Source organism: Ictalurus punctatus, chromosome 26 (assembly GCF_001660625.3).
Source record: "Ictalurus punctatus breed USDA103 chromosome 26, Coco_2.0, whole genome shotgun sequence".
Taxonomy (NCBI): domain Eukaryota; kingdom Metazoa; phylum Chordata; class Actinopteri; order Siluriformes; family Ictaluridae; genus Ictalurus; species Ictalurus punctatus.
In genome coordinates this window covers 8,685,945-8,707,591 of record NC_030441.2, presented here as the reverse complement: position 1 = coordinate 8,707,591, position 21,647 = coordinate 8,685,945, and the positions used below count along the sequence as shown (strand labels likewise).

General features: G+C 39.1%; 1 protein-coding gene across 6 annotated transcripts in view; it reads left to right on the top strand.

Annotated features, from left to right (window-relative positions):
• LOC108259089 (FERM and PDZ domain-containing protein 4) overlaps nt 1–21,647 on the top strand; it is a 77,685-nt gene that overhangs the window by 31,716 nt on the left and 24,322 nt on the right. For all 6 annotated transcript variants that reach the window (XM_053676327.1, XM_053676328.1, XM_053676326.1 and 3 more), the window contains exon 2: nt 8,250–8,369. In XM_053676327.1, coding sequence (XP_053532302.1) covers nt 8,250–8,369 — 120 coding nt within the window. The remainder of the gene's footprint in view (nt 1–8,249; nt 8,370–21,647) is intronic.

Sequence of the window (21,647 nt, the reverse complement as noted above, 5' to 3'; positions counted from 1 at the left end):
AAAATTCTTTAATATTAATATGCGGTACAGCTCATGTTTACAGCATCCTAAGTACCTGCCTGGTCAGGGGTCATGGTGGGTTAAAAACCATGCCCCACTTTAGGCCACGCCTACTTTAGGCTTAAATCTTGATACAGATTCCAACATGGATATTTGGAGCACTAAACCGATACAGATAGTGTCTTTGTTTTATACCTGAGGTGGATGTATATTTTCTTTATATCCCGATTGTATATTTATGTCTGAAGCTTACCAAATTCAAAAAGAAGTAATGTAGAGCATACACATTCTAAGGGGATATAAAGCTTTTTGAGACTCAGTGAGGTTTTTAGCCATACTCTGCCCCATTTATAAATCTGTTTAAATTATTTATACCAGTTTGTGAACGCTGTTCTTCTGGCTAAAAAAAAAAAAACAACATAAAATTCACCTATAATGGAATGGCAGCGTTATGGAAAGCTTGCTTGGCTGTTAGCATCGTCTGGAAGAGCAGGGACCCTCTTTGCGAATGAATAATGCACAGCGACTGGAGGTAAATACAAAGTTAAAACGGAACAACGGCTTGGAAAGGTTGTTTGGCAGCTGAACTGAGCAAATGCCACACACTGAGGCCTGCGTGTTCCTCAGAGAGCTTTTTCAAAGATTAGTGCAAACTTTTTCCACTCCTCTCCTCAATGCTTTTTGGCAAATGCATTGAGATGTGGCTCATTTTTCCTCTGTAGCTGAAGTGCGCAGACTGTCATTGCCTTCTGCTTCGCTGTAAAGGACTAGAGGGGAAATATCATTAGAGATGATTATTCAAAATGGAATGAATGTACAGTATGTTTGAGCGCGTGGGGATATAGTGGGACTGAAGCTGCGCAGCCGTTGTGTAGTACCAAATGGGTTTGGATGAAGGCCTCAGGTGGTGGTCTAGAGAAGAAGGAGATAAGGATTTAACTGTCTCTCTTTCTCGCACTCAAATGGTCTGCCGGTTGTGCTTCAGACAAATTGCAGCTCTTGAAAATCTGTAAGCCGGATCATTTACACTCATGAAGCTGTGTACTGTTGTGGGTGATGCCATTCTGAGCATGCAAAATGTCTGATTAAGATGGATTAATCTGTCATGCCATTGGTGACATTGTTGCCATCACAATGTTGTAGCAATATACAGCTGCAAATCTTTATGAAATATGATGTACTGTATGATAAATACATTTAAATTAATACCTGGCCACCCACCAATAGTGAGTAGAATTTGGTGCTGGTGGGACATTTGCCAGCCAATTGGGTATGTAACCTTATAAAAGTGGCCATTATATAGGTCTGTGCTATGTATTAAGTCTCATTGAATACTCTAACCATCTGCTTGCACTTTATCTCACAGCTACAAATATAAATTGGGATTTCTATACAGGGTTTTCCATTCTCACCTTGCCAGGGCTTAGCTCGATCAAAGACTGGGACTTTTTCAAAAGCATCATTTCACTAAGAGCATTGTTATATGCGAGCGTGAACATCATATTGAACTCTCTCTCTTTCGCATCTATCTTAAGGTGATCTTCACTTTACGATGCTTTTGGGAAACTAAGTCGAGGTCAGATAGTGATGGAACAGACCGCTCGAGGAAAAGTACAAATAAAGCAGATTAAAAATGGCCGAAGGGTTGAAGGTGACATTAAGTATGATGACAGTGAATTGCACACAATCATACACACCGTGTTCTTGCCGTAATGAAATATTGCATATGAAATATTGTTCTAACCGCATTGAATGAAGGTTTTATTTAACAAAAATGCTAATTGGCTACTAAACTTTTATCAACTAGCCACAGTGGCTGAAATTTCATTTCAGGTCCTGATTGCGTAAGAGGTTACTAACCTGGTGCTTACATAGCAGTATAATATTCTAACTGGATTTTCTCATGCACACCCCAAAATAAACATGTTTTTAGTCAGATTGACTTTCTGTCATGGCTATTTAACTGGTTTATATCTAGAGCTTTGTGCCAGCAAAGGTTAATGTTCAGGGAGAAACAAACTAAACAAAGGGTCCCGACTGACCAAAACATACCATATTAAACGTACTTCCATCATAGTGCAAAAGCTCATGTAGATACACATCATGCTTCAATTAATGTGTACATTAAACATCAGAATATTGATCATAACATCATAATATCCTTTTGTGCCCCGCGATGGATTGGCACCCTGTCCAGGGTGTACCCCGCCTTGTGCCCGATGCTCCCTGGGATAGGCTCCAGGTTCCCCCGCGACCCTGAAGAAGGAGTAAGCGGTAGAAGATGGATGGATGGATGGATAATATCCTTTGACCTCTCTCATCAACAAGGCATTTCAACCTACAGAACTGACACTGAATGGAGGTTTTTGTTTGTTTGTTTGTTTGTTTTGCATTTTGTTGTGCATGAAAATCCCACGAGATCTGCAGTTTCTGAAATACTCAAACCAGCCTGTCTGACACCAACAACCAACAACCACCACATTTTCCCCATTCTGATGTTTAATGTGAACATTACCTGAAGCTCTTGGCCTGTATCTGCATGATTTTATGCATTGTGCTGCTGCCACATGACTGGCTGATTGGATAATTGCACGAATGAGCACGTCTCTAGGTATCCCTATTAAAGTGTAGGGTGAGTGTACAGCATTGTAACGTGTTCCTGAGAACTCTTTCCATACACACCGAGCAAAACGCCCTTCAATTACATGACCATAACCATATTTAAATAAATAATCAGTCTCTCCATGACTGGCTGCTCCCTCTTCTGAATATTCACATAACAGTAGACTGGAAAAACACAACATTCCATTTTGTGAACTTTTTGCATATATAATTAAAATCAGTGAACCATTTATATGGAAAGAATAAACAACAAAATGGTATATATTTAGGAGTGTGTAATGGAATTGTGTGTGAAACACAAATGGCCCACAGAGCACTGTGAGTTCCTGTTTTCTGGCAGCGTTTGGCAGATGAATATTTTATATCCAGATGACACAATGCCAGATAGCTATGTAAATGCGAAAACTTCTTTGGGCTGTAAGAGCTACAACTGAAGGGTCCTAAAGGGAAGGGTTGCATCTCTCCTAATAGTGTTTATCTTTTATTCTGTTTTCATTTTATTTTATTTATTTATTTTTTTTGGCTTGTGAGGCTTTGAGTTGCATTCAAGATGTATTATAATTTCTCATGCCTTTTGTCTCCTATGTTGTATTTCTGAAAGAAAGAAAGAAAGAAAGCAAAACATTTATTAAAAATAATAATAATAATAATAAAGAACAGCTAGTTCTTTATTTCTAAATAAAATACTCCTGAAAGAAAATCTCCTATGATCACACCTGATCGAAATTATTGGCTCGGCATCTTCTGCATTGTATTAATTTTTTTCTGGAGGAAAAAAAAAATCCTATCCTTTTAATAGTCTTTTAGTTTGTTGGTTTATGGCCACTGCATCAATAATGCTCTTATCACAGCACAATGCCATGCCTTTTCTGAGACATAACAGCAAATAGGCACTCAGACTCAGTGGCATGCCAAAGTTAAATATATTGTATTCCTGGGACTTTCAGTTTTGCTAAAAATTGACACAGTGGCAATTCAATTCATAAACTGCATGTGGTAATTGCAGTCCAAGCGGCACCATCTTAAGCAATCTCCAGGCTGTAGCCTCAGTTGATGAGAGTTCCATCCACCGGTAGGGCATCAGGATGGATCAGGCAGGTCCGGAGAGCAGAAAGGGTCAGGATCACTGGCATCTCCATAAAATCATGTGTGGCTTGACAGAAGGAGAGAGGGAGAGGGAGGTAAAGAGAGGGAAAGATTATTAGGTATGCTTACTATCCCGTGACGGATAAGACTGTGTACTTTGCGTAAAAGAAAGTCTACTCATGATAAGCTTGAGTAAACAAATACATTTTCAGCCTAGACTTAAACACTGAGACTGTGTCTGAGTCCTGGACACTAATTGGAAATCTGTTCCATAACTGTGGGGCTTTGTAAGAGAAACCTCTTCCCCCTGATGTACCCTTCACTATTCGAGGTATCAACAAATAGCCTGCAGCTTTTGATCTAAGTAGGCGAGATCATAGAAGACCAAAAGTTCACTTAGGTACTGTGGCGCGAGACCGTTTAGTGCTTTGTAGGTCAGTAGTAGTATTTTATAATCAATGCGAGATTTCACTGGGAACCAATGCAGTGTGGATAAGATAGGGGTGATCTGGTCATGGGGGGGGGTTTAGTGGTTAAGGCTCTGGTTACTGATCGGAAGGTTGGGTGTTCAAGCCTCAGCGCCGCCACAGTTGGGCCCTTGAGCAAGGCCCTTAACCCTCTCTGCAGGGGTGCTGTATCATAGCTGACGCTGCACTCTGACCCCAACTTTCTGACATGTTGGGGTATGCGAAGAAAAGAATTTCACTGTGCTGTAATGTATACATGACCAGTAAAGACTCATTATCATTATACTTTCTGGTTCTAGTAAGGACTCTTGCAGCTGCATTCTGGACTAACTGGATAGTGGCAGCATTTTAGCATTTTAAGTGGCAGCAATTTCTCTCTCCACCAGGAATCGTTTTAGGCATCATATACCTGTTCAGTGTGTGCTTTGTGTGGCCTGTGGTACATATTTAATATTTCAGCCATAACGATGCAGCGAGACACATTTGAACTAATTTCATCTTCTTCCTTTTGTTTCTTTTATATGAGGGGGAATAATCAGAACACTAATATCCTTGGCTGCCCGTAATGGAGCCAATAATACTGCGGAAAAATTCAAGAGCTTTGAATCTTTGCCTTTTATGAAACCTCATTTTTGTTGGAAAGGAAAGTAATTTCACTCTTGCAAGAACACGCAAGATATGTAGAGTGCACACAGTAAATTTGTTTGAAATTAGTGCTATAAAAAAATGGAGGATTTTGTTTTAAATGAAATGAATTAGGTTTCAAACTACAAAAAAAAAAAAAAAAACAAGCATATACTGTAGGTGTAGAATCTGAATAAGTACTAGTAGTAACAACAACAATAATCTTTATTTGTACTGCACATTTTATACATCTAATGCAGCTCAGAGTGTTTCATAAGAAATTAACAAGACAAAAAAAGAAAAGTATAAGAAGAATTATAGCATGATATATAATATGGGTAGCAATAATAATAAGTTGTACAATAAATGTTGTGGTTAGCACAATAGTTATAGTGGTTTGCCTCACACCTCTGAGTTTTGGAGTTCGCTTCCTGCCTCCGCCCTGTGTGTGTGGAATTAACATGTTCTCCACATGCTTCAGGGGCTTCTTCCCGGTACTCCGGTTTCCTCCCCCAGCCCAAAGACATGCACTGTAGGCTGATTGGCATTTCCAAATTGTCCGTAGCGTGTGATTGTGTCCTGCAATGAGTTGACACCCTGCCTGAGTTCCCTGGAATAGGCTCCAGGCTCTCGGCGACCCTGTCTAGGATAAGCGGAATAGAAAATGGATGGATTAAGGAAGAACGAGAGCCAAGTAAATGAACACAGAAGAAATAAAGTATAAAAATGATGTACTGTAGTTAGCTTTCTGATATCTGTTTGTAAATAATGACATTTTTAGATACATAAAAAACAAACACATAAAAAACAGATGGCTACTTCTTCATATCTTTTCTGGTTGACTTTGGGTATATTGAGCAATCCACAGTACAGTAAAACACTTTATGTCCAAGACTCATCTTTCTTCAGTGGATATTCTCAACCAGATATGGTAAATGTGTACCTAAGAACTGTTGCAATATTCAGAAAGACTTTCCTGTTCTTATCCCAGGAGTCTTATTCCCAATATGTTAATACTGAATATCCTTTCAACACCCTTAGTACTGTTTCACTTTATTCTTCTACAGCTATTGTATCAAGCAGAAGAGGACGGGTTCCACTTTGAGTCTGGTTCCTCTCAAGGTTTCTTCCTCATCTTATTCTTCGTCTTGTGTCGTTTTTTTGTTTGTCATCACTGTCGCCTCTGGCTTGCTCACCAGGGATCTGATTTCTGGAAAGCTGCTTTGTGACAATGTGATTTTGTTTAAAGTGCTAAGTGCGTGTCATTTTTTGCTCCATCAGCCACTGCAAATAATCAAATAAACCCCCTGAACAACTGGCTTCCTTCAATACGAAGCTGGATTGCTGAAGCACAGACACTGTTTTGAGGAACACATCTTTCCCAGCCCCCACTTTGAGCAACATCAGATCTCCAGCAGAGCGCAGATATTTTTCCTCCACCATCCCCTCGCTCTACACACACCACTCTCCAAATCCTCTTATTGCCACAAATTGTGTGGATTTGTTTTCTCCCTGATGAGAAGGATTAGGAGATGAAGCCAGAGGACCCAGTGTGTCAAATCTGTCACTATAGATCGCCTTAACAATTAGATTTCTCAATCCACAGAGGCCATGTGAACCACTGGATGATGGCAAAAGAAATTCAGAAGGACAGGAGACAGTTCGGAGCTTTTTGAATAGATGCTATTCATTTATGATGAGCAATTTTTGAGTAATCGGTTACAACAGCTCAGTTTAGAGGAATGTGTCATGGACTTCATTCCTTTTAATATTAATATGTTCTTGTCAAACTCATCCTGTGAAATGATTTGGTGAGATTGTGCTTAGAACATTTGGAACTCCACAACTGCATAGCCTACTTACTGTGTACCTGGTGATGTGAACGGAATGTGTCTTCAAATCTAATATAGAGGGTAATATATAGAGTAATATGTAGATACAACTTCATAAAGTTTATCAGGAATATATATATATATATATATATATATATATATATATATATATATATATATATATATATATATATATATATATATATATATATATATATATAAATACAAACCTGAATGTCAGATCCTTCTAGAAACAAAAGCAGAATCCAGCTTTATATCGCCATGCTACTGATCACACTTTCAGGCCCTTCTCCACTTCTCCAATCACAGACACACTTCCAGAGTACGGCTTAAGGCTGCGATTGGACAGTGATTGCATTTCAGTGTGGCATGAATGCAACGTACTTATGAAAGTGAAATACAATGCAACTGGGAATTACATTCACTTCTGACACAAAGTTAGTATTTAATGCTTTAAAAAAGCAATTTCCTCCTGATCATTTTTCACTGAAGAACAATCGAGCAAAGCCAGGGCAAAGCAATGAAGGTTTGCTTTTCTGTGTGGCACATTGTCATATCACAAATTAAAAAACAATGCCTAAAGTAATCTAAAAGCTACTTGTTTTAAGTAAAAAATTAAGTTAAAAATTCAGAAAGAAGGGGGGCACGCTGGCTTAGTGGTTGGCACGTTTGCCTCGCACCTCTGGGGATGGGGGATCGATTCCCACCTCCGCCCAGTCCAAAGACATGCACTGTAGGCTGATTGGCATCTCTAAATTGTCCGTAGTGTGTGCGTGTGTGTGTGTGAGTGATTGTGCCCTGCGATGGGTTGGCACCCGGCCCAGGGTGTCCCCTGCCTTGTGTCCCAAGTCCCCTGGGATAGGCTCCAGACTCCCTGCGACCCTGTGCAGGATAAACAGCACAGAAAATGGAGGGATGGATGGATTCCGAAATATATCCATACATGGATATTTACTTCACTTTTTAAAATGTCCAAAATTTCATCTAGTAACCTTTACCACAATGTTATATGACAATGAAACATATATATTCTACAATCCAGTGTGTCAAAACTTTGACTCATATTAAAGAATGTAAATAAATAAATACATATTCTGGACAGCTGGGATTTGCATCCTGAAGATAATAAGCGAAGGAAGTAAATAAACACCCACTACCAGCATTTGTGGGTTTAATATGGGTTCGGTGATTGGTTAATTTTTATTCATGGCTTCTACGCTTTAACAACTTTTTCCACAAAAGAAAATACATTTCATGAATCAAGTGAAATAAATATACCCCCATTTTGATTGTAACAACTGAGTTTTTTTCCACCAATAACTGATGAAGAACCAATTTCATGCCTCAGTAGGCATTATGGTAAGGCAGCGAATCATTGCTGCAGTTTCTCAATTACATCGTTATGTTAATTAACATTCAAGACCACTACAGGTTTGACAATTTCCTGTTCCTTGCAATTTGAAATGGACCCCGGTGCCAGGTGTTTAATTGGGAGATAAGAAGGACAGGATGTCATATTCACCTTGGGAAAAATGTAAGAGGATATGACATCATGAAAGTTTGTCATGAAATAACCACTTTATTTTCTTTACTTCAGCCATAAGAATAAATCCACTGGCTGGCCTCCGCCCTCGGGCAGCTGGTCTGGAATGCAAGGAGCTACATCGTATGAATGGGACGCGACCTCTGCACGTGACACCAGGGACTGCTTCATCAAGTAAGTTTATAAGACTTCAGCAACTATTACATTATTTACAGAGCTGGAAACAAACTCTGGGCTTCTAGGAACTGGTGTATTTATATAGAGATCATGAACACTTTTTTTTATGATTATTTCTGTAAATAATGTTGCAAACTATATTGGTCCCCCCCACTACATTATTAGTAGTAGTAGTAGTAGTAGTAGTAAGTATTATTATTATTATTATTAGTAGTAGTAGTAGTAGTAGTAGTAGTAGTAGTAAGTATTATTATTATTATTATTATTAGTAGTAGTAGTAGTAGTAGTAGTAGTAGTAGTAGTAGTAGTAAGTATTATTATTAGTATTAGTAGTAGTAGTATATACCTCAGGTTTATCTGTTAAATTGTATTCTCAATTGAACACAAACTTTATTCATTGGACTGTCATGAATGAAAGAAGGTTTCAGTAACTACGTTTATTTTTTAATCTGTATTCCCTCACATTATAAACATATTTGTTCTTCTGCACCACCATTAAGCATTGCATTAATCATTGCAAAGTCCTTTTACAAGTGTTCGTCATTTTCACTGTTCCATTAAACACTGTGCTAATATTTTGGTATAATCTGGGGGTAAGAAAGGAACATCATATATTATAAATGCTAAAAGTATTCCAGGGGAAAGTGCTGAAAGGAATCAGATGCGATTGTTTACTTGAGTACTGCTTTTATCAAGTAATCAACAGGATTTATTGAGGAACTGCATGCAAAATGTGTGAATTAATTAACATCATTAAACGTGCATTATGTTTAAGAAATTACTTATTTAATTATGCAGAATGAATTATTCAGAAGCAGTGAAGCAAACATTAAGAAAAACTTTCCCCAAACATCTGGCATATAACTGCCTCATTATGAGCATTCTGGGAAATTATAATATTCAGTTCTGTAATAGTCATAGTAATAGTCATCCTGTCACTATCAGTTTAAAAATAATATGTTTCCAACAACGGCTCATGTGTTCAAAAGGGCGCATACATCTGAAAATCAGTCTTTGGGGACTCTTAAGTGGATTTTTATTTTTTTTTATGTTGCATCTGTATTTGAGATTGATGATGCAATCAGCGTTTATTGTAACTATGTGCATTCACAACTGCAGTAACAGATGGAGAGTACATTGCATTTTATGGAACGTTTCACTCGTTTGCTTGTTGGCATCTCTGTTCCATCTTGAAAAATAGAGTTGCCCTATTTGTAGTAGCTGGATTTCATGGTTCATAACTTGGTAGACAGAAAATAAATGCTTTTTTGAAATACTTGCCGGTTACAATGCAGCTCACATTGCAGCCTACTGAAGTTTTAAGATATCACAGTCTGAAGATATTATAGTTGGATGCAGAGTGGACAAATGATATTTAAATGAAAGTATAGATAATGTGTCGAAGTCTTGATTAAAAGTGGTAGTATGGGGGGGGGGGGGGGGACTGTTTTCAGCATTGACTTTATTTGTGATGTCACACTCCACAGTAGTGGTTAATGGTTCATATGAAAGTAGACTCTCGAGGCTTTAAGAATTTTATTTCTTGTTAGTATTTATTTATTTTACCTAACCTACTAGGTTTCAATTTTATAATTTTATTGTGGCAGTTGTATACGGTGTTGTACTATCAAAAAAAGTTTTAGTTGTGCTGTCTGTTTTATCTCTGTACCAGTGTTATTGTGTAGAGGTGTGAATTGTCAGATTTTTTATTTTTTTTTTACTCCATTGCAACCCTTAACTTAAATTTTTTTTTTATTATACTAGATCCTCCCTGTTTGGTTCGTAGGGATGTTTGTATGTCACATTCTTGCCTTTCTCTCCTGCAACTGCAAATGTCTACTATCTTTCACACTTGACTTAACTATGGAAATTTCCATCTTAGCCTCAGATTAATGAGGGTTGTTCTTTTAGAATGTTTTCTCACGGTTTGTCTCAGTGGAGTTGTGTCTGCTCTTTCTGCTCACTGAGTCGTGGCAGTGACTCTAAAAATATTTCCATCCCCACTGAAATAAACACTCTTTTCCTTTATTTTTCTCTTGACTTGTCTTTCACTCTGCCTGTCTTTGTCCTCTGCTTACACTCAATCATTGATTTGTTATGTAATAGCCATTACCACAATCTGTCCTTGTTGTACGCTCGAGTCAAAGAGAATTCATTGTGAGAGAAAAGGCGAATGCACCTTTTCCACAAAAGCCAAGTTTTCACTTATATTTTCGTTGGGCATGGTCATTATTCGTGGTGACAAAAAAGGAAAACTGTATTGCGTAATCACAAAACTTTGATAACTTGATGTAGCTAGACTGCATTATAGTCTTTTATACAATATACATACATAGCATAACACTTTACAGCAATGTTCCTTAGTAACCTAGTAACTATGCAAGAGCAAATCATGAACTAACATGGTACCTGTTTGAAATTAATTATACTTTGTTACTATGGATTATTTACCACTTTAATTATACAGGGCACAAATAATATTAACTGGTAGTGAAAATTTAGTAGTAACACATTATTCCTGATGCACACCAGCTGAAGTGTTGGCAGTTAGCTTTAGTTAGATTTCTTCAAAATAATTGTCATGTTAACATCGGACTCGGCGACAAACTCCAGTCCCCAGAACACCATTCCATCAACTGATGGTGTCCGATGGTAACTACTGCAGAAACAAATAATTCCTTCCGATATTTATTTATTAGTAATGAAGCCTAATACATTATTACGTCCAAATACAATGTATATATATATATATAAAAAAAAAAAGTCTACACACTCCAAAAATAACAGAATTTTGCAATTAAATCATGACACAACTTTTTCCACTTTTACTGTGATATGGAAACCAAATAGAAACATTTTAAGGTCATAATGCTACAAAAATGTTGATCTGCTTCTTCAGAAGACATTCCTTTGATTCTGTTTACTTGGATTTGCACTTTCAGTTATTAGGCTGAAAGGTGACATTTATCTTCAGCTGTCTAAAAGAGACCTGCAGGATCTGTTTCGACCTCACTCTGACCGTCACTACGGTCTAAATAGGATGATAACCTTCGTTCCGCCTTTCCTCGAGGCCTTATGTAAACAAAGTCATGCCCATGACCCCGGAGGCAGAACTTCCCGTACTATAAAAGTGGATTGAACTTCCGGCTGGTCCTGTTTACCTTTCTCACCTCAGAGACTAGGTACAGCTATTCACTGTTGGTGGTAATTTCTGTTTTCTTTCAGAATATCCACCAGCAAAGATATAGTGATTTACTTCATTGCAAAGTTTGGTAAGTATTATAGCCCTATTGTGCCATATATCACTGTTCTCAGTTGGTTGGGTTTGGTACAGGACTGCTAAGTACATTCGTATACTGGTGTGGTCCATTGTCCCTGGGCTAATTTTACCCTTTGCAACTGTTCGCAGTTAGTGGGGTTTGATGTAGGCCTGCTAGGTATGTTCACTTACTGATACAGGCCAATTTGTTGTTTGTTTGATTTAATTTACCCTTTACGGCTTTTCACAGTCAGTGGGCTTGTTTGCGTGAACATCATGGCTTCTCCATGTTGCCGGTTTTGCCAATCAGTTTTGGATCCCTGTGATGGACATCGAGAATACCCCTTATGCTTGGGGATTGCTCACTTAATAATTCCTGCAGTGCAGCTTGTGACCTGAGGAGTGACTAAGCTGCACTACCAGGGTTCACAGCTCTATGTCTGAGCGTGGTAGGAAGAGAGCGAGATCTCTAGACAGGACTGGTGATAAGTGATCTTGCAAGCACTTGCATGATCATCATCATGAAACCACTCACAGGTCAAACCGTGGGAGTGTGCATGAAGTGGCCAAGCGTCCGACTCCTGCTCCACCAGCAGAAGGGGGAAGTGCAGATGCGCAAATTCAGATACTGCAGAACTTATCACAGAGGATGCACAGATTTGAGGCTTACCATTCCTCCTCCTCCTCATCCCTGCCCCCCAGCCATGAATTTGCTCTTCCGCTGGTTCCTCAGCACCATTTTGGAGAGGGTGACACAGATGAGGTTGATGTGTTGTGTCTTTTTGCTCCCCACTCTCTGTTTGATAATAAACAGCAATCAGAAAGGGAGAGCCATCGGGGAGATTCCCATTCAGGTGTTGGATGAGGATTCGACAAAGGTGGAAGAATTTTATGCAAATACTCTTGTTAATGGAGTATTTAGTTCAGCCAAGATTGTTGGTTTACAACCACTCTGAACCAGTTCCTATGGGAAGTGTCTGGGAGGACATTCTCAGACTAATTCCCCACCTTCCATTCTGGTGGCAGATGATTACCCTTCCATGCTGAGAACAACATGGAAGAATCCATCTAAAAAGCCCCAATTTAATGCAGGCTGTAGATGATTAGCTAATGCTCATTACCCAGTAGAAACCGGTCTTGGGGATATGCCACTGGTAGAGCAGTCAATAGCATCATGGACAGCCCTAGGGCCAGCCCATGTATCTGCTACTCCTTGCTGTCCTGGTAAGGAGTGTGCTAAAACCGATCTCACGCTCTTTAAATGCTGCTGTACGTGCGGCTCATATGGGAAATGCTTTGGTTATCCTCCTGGAAGCCTTGCAGAAAACAATGGGCACAGAGGATCAGGATTCCAAAACTCTTATTGATTCAGCTTTGGTGGCTCACTCACCACTGACAGGTGATATAGGGGATAGTATGTCATCAGCTATCTTACGTTGCAGGCAAATATGGCTGGCACTGACTTCTTTGCCTGATTCCATTAGGAATAAATTGATGAATTTGCCAGTAATGCCTGGTCAAGTCTTTCATCCGGATTCTCAGGATGTGCTGGATAGGGAGGAGCGCTCCATTATATTAAGAGAAACTGTCCAACGGGCTTGTCGTAAACCAACCTAGGCCTTCAGACAAAAGTCTAGAGTATCTCACAGGCTGCAGCATTCTAATTGGTCTAAGCATGTGAGTGGTGGCCCTGCTGGTGTTCAGGAGCAGAGTTTTTGTACCCACAGTTAGAATCCCACCACACATTCACAGAGGAGACCTCAGTCCCGAGGGGGAGGTCAACAGGGGAACTCCGGCAGGGGTGCAGGCCGTAGTGGCGGTTCTGCATAGGGGTCAGGGGCAGGTCTTTGATTGCTCCTCGCAACTTTCTCAGGCCAGTTGGAAGGAAGTTGTGTCCGCGACCCACCCCCATCTGAATGACAAGTGTCAAGAACACAATACTAGAGGCTGTATTGATGGATGTGCCTCCCAGTGCACAACAAACTGGGTTTTATTTAACCTACTTCATAGTTTCAAAAAAAGATGGAGGTCATCAGCCTATTTTCAACCACAGGTGTCTCAACCAATACCAAAAAGTACTCCCATTCCAAATGATTCACACAAAGACAGTAATGCAGTACATAAATGCAGGAGAGTTGTTTACATTAATCAACTTTAAAAAATGCACATTTACACATCCCGATTTGTCCACAACACAGGCCTTTTCTTCACTTTGCTTTCCAAGGCCAAGTTTTCCAATTTCAGGTTCTACCATTCTGCCTGTCCCTGGCACTGAGGGTCTTTACTCAGGTGGTCTTGGTGGCCTTAGCCCCCCTTTAGTTACTGGGTATCAAAATCCTGCCATATCTGGATGATTGTTTAATCTGTGCCCCTTCTTGAGATAAAGTGATACTGAACACAGAGAAGGTACTGGCCCATGTTCAATCCTTTGGTTTTACAGTGAACTGGAGGAAGAGCAGTCTTCAGCCTTGACAACAGGTAATATTTCTTATAACTCCACCTTGATTCTATGACAATGAATGCACCTCTCACTCCTCAGTGGGTAGACAACTTGGAGAAGGCATTAAGACCCTTTCAGCCAGGGAAACTGGTGACAGCTCACAGGGTTCATATACTGCTGGGATTGATGACAGCAGCATCAGTTGTGATTCCCTTGTACTGCTGAAGGCACGTCCCGTACAGCGTTGGTTCAATTTGTTTCATCTCCACATGAAAAAGAACAAAGGGGTGAGGTTTCAGGTGACACAGTCCTGCATATGGGCCCTGCTCCCCTGAAGAGACAGGGACTTCTTTTTGAGAGGAACCCCACTGGTAAGTCTTCCTCACAGAAGATCAGTGATCACAATAGATGCATCACTAATGGGTTGGGGAGCAATCTGTGAAGGCAGGTCAATAAGGGATCCATGAAAGCCCCCTTGGTTATCAGAACATATAAATTTACTGGATCTGAGGGCTGTGCATCTTGCCCTTAAGGGACTGTTACCATTCATACACCACAAGCATATACTGGTGATAACACAGTGTACCATATAAATCACCATGGAGGAACAAGGATATTATGCTGTCTCCTGGTGGTAAAAGAACTACTAATATCGCCATGGCCTCAATTGACCTCTCTGAGAGCCATTCGCACCCCAGGTGGGGCAAACAGAGCAGCCGACATTTTGTCCAGGACAGGGCCTGTTTACACCTGGTTGTAGTGGCCCAAATTTGGGCCCGATAGAGGGTAGCCCAGTTCTATCTCTTTGCATCCACGGAAACAACTCATTACCAGGAATGGTACTCCCTCTTGGTACAGCGGGGCAGCTTAGGCCTAGATGCTCTGTCACAATGGCCGACAGGGTTGTTGTATGCTTTTCCCCCTTTTCATCTGATTCTTCAAGTACCAAGGTCAGGGAGGGTCATTACACAGTCAATTACCATCACGAGCAGATCTTCTGTCACAAGCAGTTGGACAGTTTCGTCATCCAAACCTAACTTCCCTGCAATTATGGGTTGGCCTCTGCAGAGTATGTCTCTCAGCAGTTAGATGAGACTGTTCGAGAGACTCTGAGCAATGCTAGAGCTCCAGCTATTCAAGCTAAATACTCACTATGGTCAATAATCTTTTCAGACTGGTGTTTGGGTGTAAAAGTTGACCTTGTAGTCTGTCCTGTACCGCTTGTGCTTCGCTTCCTGCAGTCTCAATTGGATCAGGGCAAAGCAGCTAGTATAATTAAAGTTTATGTCTCAACTATCTCAGCATTTCATGAGGGGGTGAATGGCTGTCCATTCGGTCGACATCCCTTAGTGTGTCAGTTCCTGAAGGGAGCTCGTTGCTTGTGTCCAAGCTGTGCCTTCGGCCACCAAGCTGAAACTTACCTCTCATTTTGAACTCCCTCACTAAACCTCCCTATGAGCCAATGAAGCAGATTTTCAAGCTTTACCATTCAAGACAGCCTTTCTATTGGCTTTCTGTTCTGCCAGACGAGTAGGAGAACTGTGCGCTCTCTCTGTTAAGTGATGTATTTAAGATGGAAAGCAGATGGGTCTGAGATGTCACTTTGGCCCAATCCTGCTTTTTTGCCAAAAGTGCTTAATCCCCAGTTTATAAATCAAGTGCTGGAGGTGGTTCGATTTCAACCCTCTTCCTCCTCACCTCACAGGAAGAGCAGGAGGTGTTACTCACTCTATGCCCAGTTAGGGCATTACATACCTATATAACTCATACTCAACCTTTAAGGAAGTCTCATTTTCAGTTTTTATGTCTTCTATGAAAAATCCAGATTACGGTTACCGCCAAGCAGAGTTTGTCACATAGGTTGATTGATGTCATCTCCCATGTGTATGCAGGAAAAGGGTTTCTAATCTGAAAGGAGTTCCTGTGGGATATATTTGTACTGCAGCATCATGGTCCACAGCTGCAGAGTTGACGTGACCTGTACAACACCTGTGAGCAATGTAGTTCTGATGTCTGTTGCCCAGCGAGGTTCTGATCATGTAGATAATTCAGTTCTTTACAACCCTTTTGATATGAGTCATCCTATTTAGACCATAGTGATGGTCAGAGTGAGGTTGAAAAAGATTGTAAGTAATGAATGTAACTATGACTCTGTGAGCTTGAAGGATAACCATCACTATCCTTGTAGCTCGGAACACTGGGGCGTTCAAGGTAAGAGGAAGTTCAACCCACTTTTATAGTGCGGGAAGTTGTCCGGGGTAATGGGCATGACTTTGATTACATAAGATCTTGAGGAAAGGCGGGACGAAGCTTAACATCCTATTTAGACTGTAGTGACGGCCATCCTTTGGTCTCACAGATTCATAGCTAAATTCATAACTTACGTTTTGTGCAATGATAGAATTGTATTTTGAGATGTACATGATTCCCTCTATCTTGACTGAAGCCTTAGTCATTGCTGAAGAGAAGCAGCCTCATGGGATACTGTTCTTTGGGTGATTTGCTGTCTTGTTTTCGGACCTAATGTATCTTTTAGAATTATGCCCAAAAAGTTCTACCTTGGTCTCATCAGACTGTAACCCAGTTTGACAAATGGTTTGGCAACATTTGAGCGAACCTAGATGTATTGTTTCTGTGAGAGAGGTTTTTCTGTGCTTCCATCTAGCCACCTTACCCCATAGCCCAGTCATGTAAAGAATACGAGAGGTTGCTATCAAATGTAGGGAGTGATCAGTACTCAGTGCCAGATATTCCTGCTGCTCCTTTAATTGTGCTGTAGGTCTTTCTGAAGCCTCCCTGATCATTTTCTTCTTGTCCTTTCATCTATTTTGGAGGGACATCCTGTTCTTGGTAATGGCACTGTGGTGCCCCATTTTCTCCATTTGTTGGTGATGGCCTTCACAGTGTTCCATGGTACATATCATGTTTTGAAAATTCATTTGTACCCCTTTCCTGCTTGCTACATTTCGACTATGAGATCCTGTACATGCTATGTAAGCTCTTTGTGGACCATGGCTTAAACAATGGGATGAAACCAAGATGATGTCAATAAACTCCGACAGAAACAGCTGATCTTTATTTTGGGGTTAATCAGAATATCACTGATGACAGCTATATGATAACTGTTTTTGAACATAAGCTTGAATGTGGTTAATTCTGAGCAGTCACATGCCCCATTATAGAAGGGTGTTATTGCAAGTTTTTTCTTTTCTTTTTCTTTCCCTAAAATATTTCTATTTGTTTTTCACTTGAATGTATTGGTTGCTATATCACAATAAAGGTGGAAAAAGAACTGATATGATTTATATTGGTTTCATTTATCACAAAAACCTCCATTTTAACAGGCATGTGAAGACATTTTATATCCAGTGTATTTATGGTGTATTTGTGAAACAGCTCAAACTTATACTCAGTGATTGGGTAATGGTGGGCCAAAGGGATATTACTAGTTTATTATTGGATAATATTACATTTTTCCCCGGTCTACATGTGCATAGTAATGTCAAAGTCATTACTTTTTGAGGTACAATAACAGTAAAAAAAAAAAAAAAAAAAAAAAAAATTACTCTTTTGATTCCAAGTTTTCTTTAAAGAAAATGTCTAGCATGACATAATGGACAGATGTTGCTGGATTATGCAGACTCCTACACACATTATGAAGATTATGCAGACTCCGACACACACTCTGTAATTTAGCTCCTTACTGAAAGCAACATAATCCCATAATCTATCCTCTCCTTCCTGATTTATTCATTTAAACACTTTAATGCACACGAACCTCCAGTATTTGCACCGAGGTTCTGTCCTAAACGCTATTTCATGAATAGTTATCATGTGTACCAAAACTTCAGTTTTAAGTAAAGTTTAGTGGATCAGTCCTACACACTAGAACGCCTAGAACTCGTTTGAACAAGACTTCCTAATAGGGTTGTGTTCACTATCGTTAATATACATCCATACAAGTGCTCCATATTCAGAGACAGCTTATGCAGGCGCTTATGTTAAATTTCTGAATGCCTCACTGAGGTTATTAAAATAACCTCAAGTAGTTTGTGCCTTTGAGGTTGTCTGATTATTCGTACGTACAACTCTTGGGACTGGAGTTTTTCAGGTGCTGGTAGATCACTGCCTTCAACTTGAGCCAGAAAAAAAAATCATTGGATAAAAAACATAGAGCGAAGAAGCAGATTGCATTTTTTTTTTTCTTTTCCTGTCAAAGCAGGAGAATTTTAAAACATACAGACTGATTATGATCATATACAAATGAGAATAATGCCAAAGATTCAACTCCACATCTAATAGTGATTTAATATACTGTGAATATATAAAGGTTGATTGTTATGAGCAGGGTGTGCAAAAGTCCCTAGCTATGATAATGCTCCACTCGCATGTATTGGCTGTCAGATTATAATATAGCACTCTAGTTCATTTCACAATGAATGAGAAATAGAGTGATATTTTGTACTGACAGCAGGGTGAAAATGCTGCGTCTGCTGTTACAGCTGAGTTCTGCGAAAAAGTATATTCTTTGATCTTTTTATTTAGTGTGTTCACGTAGTACATTTAATGTCACACGATACATACGGTAACTGAATCCATGAAATCATCCTTTTTGAGTGCAATGTATGTGCATTATGGTCATTTGAGTTTTAAGATGAATGATTAATGCAATGTGCCTGTGTGTTGTTTAATTTGTGCTCTTCTCTAAAGCGTAATCATGCCTCATCTGCTATGGTTACAGCTCACTTAAGTAAGTCCTGATGGACTTCTAATTTTATTGTAAGAATCAATGCCATATCAAATTCTTGCTATGATTATTGTCTCAAATTAAGACGCAGTCTTCTAGGCATGCATCAATAAAAATAAAATCTGTGGCCTCTACAGGGATAATTGATAGGCTTAACTAATTCATAATCTTATATCTGTACATTGAACATTGCCTTTTTCCAATTTTATGAGTGTATTTACACCCCAAAAACATCCTATTTGCATTCCTTTTGAGTCTTAAACCACACCCTATTCCTGCTTGTTACAATGACTTCTATTGTACTCTTTCAGCAAATACGTTCTTGGATTGTGCCTTAAATATAATAATTATTATAAATCCCAGGGTAAGATTACATTTCTTCATTTTCGATTCAGAAGCCATTCAGCATGCCCACTTTGCTTTTCCTCTTTATCGGCTAATGATAAATGAGTGTAACTTGCTGTTAGGCCTTCTTCCTACATGCCACGGCAGCAGGTGACTTCAATGTGAATATCTGGTTCTAGGGAATTCAACAACATTTTAAAATTATTTTCATTTATTTTATTTTTTTTATCAAACAACAGTGCCAGTGAACACAGGGCACTAGCTTATTCAGCATTACTGTATTGTATTAATAAGAAAGTATATTGTGACTTTCGTAATGGCATGAGAAGCAGTCCTTAAAATATGTGGCAACATTTTTACAACAAGCTATCCTGAGCTCTAACACCAGCCAATATCCCGAAAAATGGCATCATTCTAAGCAGCATGTCTAACAATTTCTGTTGAAATCACTGCCTTGAAATCTCCATGTGGTTTTTGTTTGATGTTCATAGACCACATGAAAACTGAGATATAGTAAGTTCAGGTTAAAAAAAAAAAAATCTTATGCTTAAAAATAAAAGACACCAGACACTTGCCTGGTAAACATTGTCAAGGTTTTATATATAGGCAAAATCAAAAGCATACAAAGAAGCTTAAAGAATATACCAGGAGGAAAATTGAAGCAAAATCTATTCACGCAAAAAGTATATGTTCAATGCAAAGGTTATTAGCACAGCATGTTAGCTTATACGGTAGGTTGGGGAATTCCACAAATATATACTGCAGATATAAATATCTGGTGTTTTATATAATTTCTCATTTCAGCACATATAGATGATAATGCACACAAACCTGATTTATGATTGATACAGTGACTGAATGTAAAACTAACTAAATGTAACAGCTAACTTCCGTCTTAAAAACCAAACCATGAATAAATTTTAAAAAATACTTAGAATTTGCTGAGTGCCGGTTTATAATTCAAACTAAATAACAAAAACAAAAAATTATGCACGTTTTTTATATTGTAGTTTTTTTCTCCCCTATTAAACCAGGAATAAGTAAAGTCTCTACACCACATAACCACATAAGACATGATCTCTCATGGCACGGGAATCATAACATGGTCCAGTTTATATAGCAATTTACTTTCTAATATGTATAAAGTTTATTTTACTAAAGGCATGTTTACCAAGGAAGATAACCTGTACATCAAAGGAAATGCTCTGAGACTTATGGCTCAGCAGTTCAACGCTGTGAGGTTCTTTTCCAAAGTAATACAGAATATATTTAATGGGATGAATTTGACCTTCAAGAGAATGAGAGACATTGCTCTCATATTTCACTCACAGCTTTTCAGCACTACACAAATGATGATATATTTTGGTCCAATAAACTTACTTCACATCTTAGTAGACCACTAGAGCCTCCTGGGACTAGAACAACTTCTCCTAAAAACTGTTTTTTTTTTTTTTTTTTTTTCCAACCCTGTAGCCTTTGGAGCTTTTCTCATTTGCAGTGATGTGTATTGTATGAGCGAGAGGGAAATAGATAGGTGAGAAAAGAGATACGCAAAGAACTAATGTCTTATTTGTGGAAGCCTTTCCTGTCCCTACACAAGAGAATAAGTTATTAACTAAAGTAGTATTACCTTCCCCTGGCTCAGAGAGAAATAGAGAGAATATTCCCTGCAGCAGGTGTCTCACGTGCTTCTGGAAATGACTCGTTCCAGAGCAGCCTGAGCTCATATGCTTCCATAACAGAGCAATCTGGCACCCTGTTATTCCCAAATCTCCCATTCAGTTTATTTCAGCTTGATTAAAGTTAATGTTTCTGTCTTCTGCCACTGTTTACACTGTGCTTAAGATTGGCAAATTAAAAAAAGAGAGAGGGAGTAATGGTCTCACACATAGTAATGTGTATATTATAGTATAGTATTATATATATTATTATATATTGTATAGTAATATATATATATATTATTCAAGGGTTTCCGCCAGGTACTCCGGTATCCTCCACCAGTCCAAATACTTGCATTGTAGGTTCATTGGCATCTCTAAATTGGCATATGAATGTGTGTGATTTGTGCCCTGGGGTGGGTTGGCATCCCGTCCATGGTGTTGAGTCAGTACAAAACATTTTAGATTCTCTAACATTAGTTTCCCAGCACAAAATTAAATGTTGCAGAAAAATGTTTATATGTCAGTCAAGACACCAGCACATTAAGTGGGAAGAGAGACTTTTCAGAGAAAAAACACAATGAAGGCTGCTGGATTTTGCTGTAAAATTAAGAAGCGAGTGCGACAGTCAAAGTCTCTTGAAGAACCGAGACTGGTTCTGCAAGATGCTCAGTAAAACTTACAGCTGATTTCCTTATAAAACTGCACTAATTCTACCTGAGTGTTTTATTTATTTATTTTTTTTTTTAAAGCAAAGGGTCGTCACACCAAATATTGCCTTTGTTTCATTTATTAGCCTACTGTTTACTGCTCTTTATAGTATTTT